A 10981-nucleotide genomic window follows, 5' to 3' on the forward strand; every position below is an offset into this window, starting at 1 on the left:
GAGCAGGGCTTACAGTGGTGGGACAGATGAGCAAGGGGGGTTCAGTGTTGGGCCAGATGAGAAGGGGGTTACAGTGGTGGGAAAGATAAGCAGGAGGGGTTTAGTGTTGGGGCAGATGAGCAGGGGGGTACAGCAGTGGGGCAGATGTGAAAGGAGGTGCATTGGTGGGACAGATGAGCAGGGGGTTACAGTGGTGGGGCAGAAGAGAAGGGGGTACAGAGGTGGGGCAGATGTACATGGGGTACAGTGGCGGGGCAGAGGAGAAAGGAGGTACATTGATGGAACAGATGAGCAGGGGTTTACAGTGGTGGGGCAGAGGAGCAGAGGAGAAAGGAGGTACATCGGTGGAACACATGAGCAGGGGGTTAAAGTGGTGGGGCAGAAGAGAAAGGGGATACATTGGTGGGGCAGATGAGCAGGGGGTTACAGTGGTCGGACAGATGTGCAGGGGGTTACAGTGGTGGGGCAGATGTGCACGGGGTTACAGTGGTCGGACAGATGTGCATGGGGTTACAGTGGTGGGTTAGATGAGAAAGGGGGTAGATTGGTGGGGCAGATGAGCAGGGGGTTACAGTGGTGGGACAGACGAGCAGGGTGGTACAGTGGTGGGGCAGATGTACAGGGGGTTACAGTGGTGGGGCAGATGAGCAGGGGGTACAGAGGTGGAGCAGATGTGCAGGGAGTTAGTGGTGGGGCAAATGTGCAGGGGGTTGCAGTGGTGGGGCAGATGTGCAGGGGGTTATAGTGGTGAAACAGATTTGCAGGGGGGGCAGTGATCTGAAGTGTGGAGTTGCAGGAATTGTGGCTGATCTGTGGCATGAGAGTGCAGGATATTCTTTTCCCACTACTACAGTCGTTTACAGCATTTACTTTATAAAAAAAACCTTTTCATGATTGAGAGTGTGAAGTTGACTTTTTTCGTTATAAAATTGGCACGCTCAATTTCTTTGAAAACATTTTTCAGCACACTGTGCTCAAAAGGTTGCCTACCCCTGTTATAGTCCTTCTTTTAATGCCAAATTTGAACTCAATAAACTAGTGAAAAGTGTTATCAAATAATATTATAAGCAGCCACACTGAAAAAAATAAAATAAACCTGCTATCAAAACATTCTTCTCCTCTTATGGAGAAGTCGTCACATCGACAAAACACGCTGGGGAGGAGCCAGACCACGTGTGTGACAAAGCGGTTCGATCAGCGGGAGTATTACCCAGTGCTGCTGCCTGTGTTAAGATCAGGATCCGAGCGCAGCTGGTGAAACAGAGACACAGCTGATTTATGGCTTTGTGCGTAAGGGTTTTTATATGAATTTAATGCGAGTGCATTATGATTTTAAGAAAAGGACTTCTAGTTTTTTAATGGAATTATGCTATGTGGCATTATTATATTTTACCAGTGTCTTTATTTATAATCATGTGGAGCGAAAATGAAATGAAAGGAAATTATGGAGGAGAGCCAGTGCTGGCAGAGCTGAAATTGACCCAAGTGGTGGTTTAAGCTTGTTGATTCCTACTTAGCCAGTAGGGATGAGCCGAACACCCCCCTGTTCGGTTCGCACCAGAACCTGCGAACAGACCTAAACTTCGTGTGAACTTTAGAACCCTATTAAAGTCTATGGGACTCGAACGTTCACAATCTAAAGTGTTAATTTTAAAGGGTAATATGCAGGTTACTGTCCTAAAAAGTGTTTGGGGACCCGGGTCCTGCCCCAGGGGACATGGATCAATGCAAAAAAAAGTTTTAAAAACGGCCGTTTTTTCATGAGCAGTGATTTTAATAATGATTAAAGTGAAACAATAAAAGTGTAATATTCCTTTAAATTTCGTAGCTGGGGGGTATCTATAGTATGCCTGTGAAGGGGCGCATGTTTCTGCTGCTTAGAACTGTCCCTGCACAAAGTGTCATTTGTGCAGGAAAAAAAGTCTTTTAAAATCTCTTGCGGCTATTGTCGGGTCCCGTAATACAGAGAACACTCAATGAGTGTTCTCTGCATTAGCCGACAATTCATTCATTCATTGATAAAAAAAAAAAAAAAAAGCGTGGGGGTTCCCCTAAATTCAATTACCAGGCCCTTCAGGTCTGACATGGATATTAAGGGGAACCCCGTGTCAAATTAAAAAAAAAAATTGACGTGGGGGTCCCCCTAAATATCCATAACCAGACCCTTCAGGTCTGATATGGATATTAAGGGGAACCCCGCATCAAATTAAAAAAAAAATTGACGTGGGGTCCCCCTAAAAATCCATATCAGACCCTTTATCCGAGCACGCAACCTGGCAGGCCGCAGGAAAAGAGGGGGGGACGAGAGAGCGGCCCCCCCTCCCTCCTGAACTGTACCAGGCCACATACCCTCAACATTGGGAGGATGCTTTGGGGGTCTGTGACCCCTCAAAGCACCTTGTCCCCATGTTGATGAAGACAAGGGCCTCATCCTCACAACCCTGGCCGTTGGTTGTGAGGGTCTGCGGGCAGGGGGCTTATCAGAATCTGGAAGCCCCCTTTAACAAGGGAATCTGGAAGCCCCCTTTAACAAGGGGACCCCCAGATCCCGGCCCCCCCCCTGTTTGAAATGGTAAGGGGGTACAAAAGTACCCCTACCATTTCACAAAGAAAGTGCCAAAATGGTTAAATAAGACAAACACACTTTTGAAAAATTCCTTTATTAAAAATAAAAAAAATAAAAAAAAGATTCCAGCGGTGCTAATCCACTCTTGCTATCCAGCGACGGGTCCCCGGGGTCCAGCGATGGATGATCATATCCAGCGACGGGGGATCTCTCAGTCCAGCGCTGTCCATACATCCGTCTTCTGTCTCCACTCCGGAGACACTGCAGAGAGCCCAGCGCTGACGTTTCTTATATTAGGAGGGCGGGGCAACCCGTCACCTGACCCCTGTAAGGGTTGTGAGGATGAGGCCCTTGTCCTCATCAACATGGGGACAAGGTGCTTTGAGGGGTCACAGACCCCCAAAGCATCCTCCCAATGTTGAGGGTATGTGGCCTGGTACGGTTCAGGTGGGAGGGGGGGCCGCTCTCTCGTCCCCCCCTCTTTTCCTGCGGCCTGCCAGGTTGCGTGCTCGGATAAAGGGTCTGATATGGATTTTTAGGGGGACCCCCACGTCAATATTTTTTTAATTTGATGCGGGGTTCCCCTTAATATCCATATCAGACCTGAAGGGTCTGGTTATGGATTTTTAGGGGGACCCCCACGTCAATTTTTTTTTTTTTTGACACGGGGTTCCCCTTAATATCCATGTCAGACCTGAAGGGCCTGGTAATTGAATTTAGGGGAACCCCCACGCTTTTTTTTTTTTTTATCAATGAATGAATGAATTGTCGGCTAATGCAGAGAACACTCATTGATTGTTCTCTGTATTATGGGACCCGACAATAGCCGCAAGTGATTTTAAAAGACTTTTTTTCCTGCACAAATGACACTTTGTGCAGGGACAGTTCTAAGCAGCAGAAACATGCGCCCCTTCACAGGCATACTATAGATACCCCCCAGCTACGAAATTTAAAGGAATATTACACTTTTATTGTTTCACTTTAATCATTATTAAAATCACTGCTCCTGAAAAAAACGTCAGTTTTTAAAACTTTTTTTTGCATTGATCCATGTCCCCTGGGGCAGGACCCGGGTCCCCAAACACTTTTTAGGACAGTAACCTGCATATTACCCTTTAAAATTAGCACTTTAGATTTCTCCCATAGACTTGTATAGGATGTTCCGGCTTTTCGAATTTGCTGCGAACAGCCCAAATTGTTCACTGTTCGCTGAACAGGCGAACAGGCAATGTTCGAGTAGAACATGAGTTCGACTCTAACTCGAAGCTCATCCCTATTAGCCAGATGCTTCTCTGGCTGTCAGCTGCTCAGGACATTACAGGCGATCCCCGGGTTACAAATAAGATTAGTGTCTGCACCTTCTCCCACTCTCGCCTTAAGGACTTTTCCCAAGCCTCTCTCGTCCTATGGAACTCCCTACCACAATCTGTCTGATTATCTCCTATTCTGCTTTTAGACAATACCTGAAAACCCTCCTCTTCAGAGAAGGCTATCCAGCCCCCACCTATCAATTGTATTTTAATTTTCTCCATCACCCCTCTCCCACCCACAGCTATTACCTTTTGTATCATGGAACCCTCCCCCCTCTCCGGTGTCACATTTGGCACCTTTTATGGGGGAGCAGATACCTGTCTAATCCAGGTATTTGCTCCCACTTCTGGGCATAGATAGCTGCAGTATCCGTGAATATCGACGGCATGTCCGGCACCTCGTCCACCCCCCCGCTGTCTTATGGGATTTCTGTGTGTTGCATCCTTGATAGAATATTACACCAGGGACAATATTCTTTGCCCCTCATCGTATTATTGTTATACCATGTTTGTATGTTAATCTGCAATATGACAAACACAATAGCATATTTTTACCTACGTCTGCTGTCCTGCCCCTTTGGGGGTTTTCTTATAAATCATTTTGATGCATTGTTTTGATTAAAGCTTACAGATTTTATAGTATCTTTTGGTGTGATACCTAAAAAATCCTACATTAGTTGCTGTCGGTTTAGGGGCTTTTTCTTTTGATGTTTTTAACCCCTATTCACAATGAACGTGGCTTTGAACTTGCGCTACTTCAGCACGATTCCAAAGCCACCGGTCAATTCAATTTCATGTGCGTCTTGCCAAAATCTGTGCAATTTCACGTACACATGTCAATGCAGGTCTCACATGAAATCGGCAAAAATAATGCAGGACACTTTTTCAAATCGGTGCAAGTTGGAGTCGCACCGATTTGCATAGTTCCGTAGGTACAAATAGGGTGCGACTTTCTATGGGATTTTGAACTGTCAAATGGCATGACAGGTTGCGCCGATGTGAACAGGGGGCTTAAGCATGTACGCAAGAAAAAAACTAAATGCAAAAACGGCTCTGGCAGTAAAAGGGTTAAAATGACCGTGTCTTCTGATAGCCCCTCCCCTAACTAATTAATGCCTCTTTGCTACCTAACTGCTGCAAGATCTCAAGGTCTAGTTTCAAACCTTACCAAATTGGCTGATTTCACTACCCCGTTCCCCCCCCCCCCCCATGTCACAGCATCCAGGCCTGGCGATAGGCCACTGCAGGCCGAGCCCTCTCACATGGTGGGTAGTCAACATACATGGAAGCCCTGCTAGACAAAGGGTCTAATGCAGTGGAGAAGTAGTGAGGGGCTTGAGATTTGTAAGTAGACGTTGCCTGCTCTGAATGGGCAAAGTGATCATTTCCCTTTTAGGCATGGCATACAGAAAGTGAAAGGCTAAGGTACAGTTCTTGTTGGGAAAACCCACTCCAAAGTCAACATTTCTTGGGATGTCAGTTAAAATCTAAAACCTCTCCCTGTAATTAAAGCCAAACTTTATCCAGAGAAAACACTGATTCAAAATTAGATAGGAAGCTGAATCTCCTACGGTGAGGCGGGGAATATCTCCATTACTGTACCTCTTCCATTGAACCAGCTCTGTCTTCTCCTCATCCAACTGCAGACGGTTCATAGTCCATGTCCCGATGTCCTGTGTGATCCTATGTAGCATCTCTGATGTGTCATCCGGTGTAAACCATTTGAATTGGCATTATATGTTGGTGTCTAAAGAAATAAATAGCAAAAGACATAGCAACAGACGGTATAGCTGTTTTCTCAATCCTTGTACCTGTCCAACGTCTCACCTGAACACCTCCAGCCCCCAGCCTCACCAGACCAGTTTCTCTGCTCAGTCTTAACCTAGTCTGAACCGGGACATATGTTGTAGCCTCAACCTTTCCTGTGTCTGGAATGTAAACCACAGGGCATTCTATTCAATTGTGTAATAAAGATAAGAATCTAAAATGGAATTGAAGAAATATTTGCATCTTAAAGTGACACTAAACAATATCCTTATTCTCCAAAAATAATCCATACTCTTCCAATACCTAAAGTAGAAGTCCAGGCTTTTCTTAATTACGCTAAAACCTGCTTTATCCCCTTTCTAACAAAAAACACATTGAGGTTTCCCTATGGGGTTTTTTAGCAGCAAAAGTAAGTCAAAAAGAGAGATTTTTCATACAACTGGATTTTATTGACAAAAAACTTTAGACATGGGCACAATACAAAAGTTTAAAACATGAGCTATTTTGATGCATATTCCCTATAACAAAAACCTTTTATGATACCATTTACTGTTCAATCTGCTATCCAATCCAAGTTGTCTCGTATTATGTAAATTGGAGCTCATGTTTTAAACCCATGTCTAAAGTTTTTTTGTCAATAAAATCAATTTTTATGAAAAATCTCTCTTTTTTGACTTACTTTTGCTGCTAAAAAACCCCATGGGGAAACCTCAATGTGTTTTTTTGCAAGATTTGTTTCGGGGTGTGCAGCCTTATCAGACTCTTGATAGGTGTCATTCTATGCTATAGTTTTTTCCACCTCCTTTCTAATTCCTAATTTAACTACACTGTGAAAAGATATGTGCACTTACCTATTCTAAGGGCATTCTGGTTCCCAGAAGTGGCTATAGGGGAGAGGAGGGACAGCCAACAACAGTTGCACCATAGTGACGTCACTGTATAGGCATTGCCACTGTTGTCGGGGACTTCTCCCCTGAAGCTTACATCAGGGTCACCAGAGAGCCTCCCCCTTACATCAGGGTCCCCAAAGAGCCCCTCCTTACATCAGAGTCCCCAGAGAGGCTCTGCCTTGCATCAGGGTCCCCAGAGAGCCTCCCCCTTACATCAGAGTCCCCAGAGAGCCTTCGCCTTGCATCAGGGTTCCCAGAGAGCCTCCCCCTTACATCAGGGTCCCCAGAGAGCCTCCCCCTTACATCAGGGTCCCCAGAGAGCCTCCTCCTTACATCAGGTTCCCCAGAGAGCCTCCCTTACATCAGAGTCCCCAGAGAGCCTCCCTTACATCAGAGTACCCAGAGAGCCTCCCTTACATCAGAGTACCCAGAGAGCCTCCCTTACATCAGAGTACCCAGAGAGCCCCCCCCCCCACTTATATCAGGTTCCCTAGAGAGCCCTTCCTTACCTCAGAGTCCCCAGAGAGCCGCTTCTTACAGCAGGGTCACCAGAGAGAGGGCAGGCAGTGAGAGATGATGTAATCTCTTTGCTGCCCACGAATGCACAGTTAGGGTGGAACAGCAGTGATGCAGGGCGGGTGGTGAGAGATGATGTCATCTCTGCTCTCTCCCCCGCCTGGCTCTCCCGTGCCGCCTGCCCACTCTCTGACTCTTCTATGCTGCCCACCACACAGCTGCAGAGTGGCCACAGCTCAGGAGTGGGCCATGGCCCTGTGGTTGGGGACCCCTGGGACTCTGGGCTTTTGGCCCCAGGTTCGGGGCTATAGCCTCAAAACCCATCCCCTAGCGACGCCACTGGCTGTCACTGAAACTGGTCCACTGAACCATCGGCCCACCGAGAAACTCCCAGTAGTCCCGATGGCCAGTACATGCCTGTTACATATACTGCGGCAGGGCAGCCGCTCTGTGCCATATCACGTACCTAGTACATGATCTGACACTTCTGGGCCTGGGGGACGCACGCCGGCGGCGGCCCACTCCCACTGTGATCACAGACAGTGGGAGCACAGTGGCGGGTACCAATTATAGGCAATCTGCCTATGTAAACAATGCAAGTGGCCAATCTGTTAGAAGGGAAGGTATTTATCTTGTGTTCCTGTAAAGCAGGAACATGGATCAGTGCCTTTCCCTAGTCAAAGCATCTCCCACACAGTGAGAATGCACAGGCTAGGCACACAGTTAACCCTTTGATTGCCCCTGATGTTAACCTCTTCCCAGCCAGGGTCATTAATAAAGTGATATTTTTTAGCACTGATCACTATATTAGTATCACTGGTGCCCAAAAAGTGTCAAAAGTGTCAGTTAGGTGTCCAATTTGTCCGTCGCAATATCGCAGTCCCGCTATAAGTTACTGATCCCCACCATTGCTAGTAAATTACAAATAAATAAACACAAATATCCCATAGTTTGTCGATTCTATAACTTTTGCACAAATCAATCAATATATGCTTATTGGGATTTATTTACCAAAAATATAAGAATACATATTGGCCTAAACTGATGAAGACATTTGATTGAAATTTTTTTTATTGGATATGTGTTATACCAGAAACCAAAAAATATATATATTTTTTTTTAAATTGTCAGTCTTTTTTGGTTATAGTGCAAAAAATTTAAATTGCAGAGGTGATCAAATACCCCCACAAGAAATCTTGTGGGAAAAAAAAAAGGACAAAAATGTTTTTTGGGTACACACGACCGAGCAATTGTCAGTTAAAGTAACGCAGTGCCGTATCGCAAAAAGTGGCCTGGTCATGAAAGGTGGTAAATCTTTCAGAGGTCAAGTGGACAACATACTTTATGTAAGTCTTAAAAAATATATATCATTACAAAAAAAATAAAAAATTTCATAATACATGTTCGTCGGCAAGCCTGCTTATTGAATAGTCAAGAAAATGGGTATTTTTGATACTGAAAATTTATTTCCCATTGATGCCAGGGCAGTTGAAATTTCACTCATATTTTTTTTTTTTTATTATTATTATTTCCCTATTTTATTATTTATTTATGTATTATTAAATATTTTGTTATTCAGCATGACCTCCCATTTATTAGTATATAAAATTATACCTATATCATTTTGGATTAGTAAATAATATACAGTAGATTAGAGAGGTGTCTTATTCTTTAAGAACTTTTCAAAGATTGCCATTTATAACATCCTATTTTTGGTTATATAAGCTGCAGTGTCCTTGATTGCAATATAAGTAAAATACTTCTATATCACTGCATCTAATCATTATAAGGAATAATCTTATAGTTTATCAGACGTTGGGAGAGAATTTCTTTGTCTTTTATAACCTGCAGCAAATGGTCAGTGGTCTAACCTGTGGTTCTTGCTGGACTATTCCAATAAATCAAATTAGCTGACCTAACCTTCAGGCTACCTTTGTCAACTTGTTTAACCTGCCAGATGTTGGTTTTGGTTGGTTTTGTGTAGTTGAAATATATATTGCTGAGTTCAAAAAACACCTGTCTGAGCAGTCCATACACCAGTAAATATGATAAAAAAGATACCAGCGCTCTATTATGATTTCAAATCAGTGATCTTCCTAAAAATTATATATTGATAATATATATATATATATATATATATATACATATACATATATATATATATATATATATATATATATATATATATATATATATATATATATATATATATATATATATTAATATAAATATAATGTTTATATAGTTCTTATGTCCATAAATGAATTTTCATGAACAAAAATGCTCACAATTCCATGCAGCCATTTATTCCCACCGTTGGATATCATCGTCATGCAGTACACCACATCATCACCAAGTAATAAGCCCCTGAGAAATCAGTAGGTCTTATAACACGTGATGTAAGTAAAAGTGCGGCCACCAGATGTCGCTCCCCTTCTCTCAGGTCCACCTTCTAAACATCCATCCATGTCCCAGGTAACTCCAGGAAATGCTGTAATAAAGACCAAGAGGCCAAATCATTAGTGTAGTCATTATTGCAATAAAATTACAAAAATAAAAATATGCTTACATGATATTAACCACTACAATACCAGGCACTTTTACCCCCTTCCTGCGCAGGCCAATTTTTAGCTTTCAGCGCTGTCACACTTTGAATGACAATTCCACGGTCATGAAATACTGTATCCATATGACATTTTTATCATTTTGATCACACAACTAGAGCTTACTTTTAGCAGTATTTAAGTACCACAGGTTTTTTTTTGTTTTGTTTTTTTGCTAAATAAACAAAAAAAGACAGAAAGTTTAAAAAAATCGTTTTTCTTTGTTTCTGTTAGAAAGTTTTACAAATATATAATTGTTCTTCATTAATTTAGGCCAGAATGGATTCTGCTACATTTCCTTGGTGAAAACAGCTCAAATCAGTGTATATTATTTAGTCTCTGTGAAAGTTATAGAGTCCACAAACTATGGTATATATCAGGAGTATTGAATTAAAATGCATGAAGGTCCGATTACTAAAATTTGCTGCTTCCTGTGATCAAGAGCAGAGATCAGTGACGTGTCACACGTAGCCACGCCCCCTCCACAGTTAGAAACACACCCCAGGACACGCTTAACTCCTACACTGCCCCCTAGTGGTTAACCCCTTCACTTCCAGTGTCATTTGTATAGCACTGATTGCTGTATAAATTACAACGGTCCCAAAAATGTGTAAAAAAAGTCAGATGTGTCTGCCATAATGTCGCAGTCATGGTAAAAATGGTTGATCGCCGGCATTACTAGTAAAAAAAAGAAAAAAATGCCATAAAACTATCCCCTATTTTGTAAACGCTATAAATTTTGCGCAAACCAATCAATAAACGCTTATTGCGATTTTTTTTTACCAAAAATATGTAGAAGAATAAGTTTTGGCCTAAAATGAGGGAAAAAAATTTTTTTGAATATATTTTTGGGGAATATATATTACAGCAAAATGTAAAAAATAATGCTTTTTTTCAAAATTGTCGCTCATTTTTGTTTATAGTGCAAAAAATAAAAACCGCAGGGGGTGATCAAATACGACCAAAAGAAAGCTCTATTTGTGGGAAAAAAAAGAACATCAATTTTGTTTGGGAGCCACGTCGCACTACGGCGCAATTATCAGTTAAAGTGACGCAGTGCCGAATCGCAAAAAAAAGTGCTCTTGTCAGGAAGGGGGTAAATTCTTCCGGGGCTTAAGTGGTTAAACATTCACAGTGCTGTAGAAAAAGTAAATTAACCCTTGCAGGTGATAGCTAGTTGAACCTTATTTGAAAGCGATGACTAAAGCCTCTGTAGCACTGAGCCCTGAAGGAGCTGCTGGTTTTATTGGGCTTACCGTTACCTTCTTGACCTCTTCTCCGTCTAGGGTTTCCCGTGGTAGATGGCCCAAAGAAATGTAGAAACTGACA

At 42.9% G+C, this 10981-nt stretch overlaps 1 protein-coding gene across 2 annotated transcripts in view; it reads right to left on the minus strand.

Moving 5' to 3' along the window:
* LOC143930643 (transient receptor potential cation channel subfamily V member 6-like) overlaps window positions 1-5791 on the minus strand; it is an 85835-nt gene extending 80044 nt beyond the window's left edge. Inside the window, exons 1-2 of one of the 2 annotated variants that reach the window (XM_077455138.1) lie at window positions 5704-5791; window positions 5479-5623 (exon numbers count right to left, since the gene is read on the minus strand). In XM_077455138.1, the coding sequence (XP_077311264.1) occupies window positions 5479-5570 (92 nt within the window). In that variant the 5' untranslated portion in view covers window positions 5571-5623; window positions 5704-5791. The other variant, XM_077455137.1, reaches the window with a different exon arrangement.
* Between the last annotated feature and the right edge of the window lie 5190 nt (window positions 5792-10981).

Source organism: Lithobates pipiens, unplaced genomic scaffold, assembly GCF_037356315.1.
Source record: "Lithobates pipiens isolate NorthernLeopardFrog02 unplaced genomic scaffold, aLitPip1_a1.2 Scaffold_25, whole genome shotgun sequence".
Taxonomy (NCBI): Eukaryota; Metazoa; Chordata; class Amphibia; order Anura; family Ranidae; genus Lithobates; species Lithobates pipiens.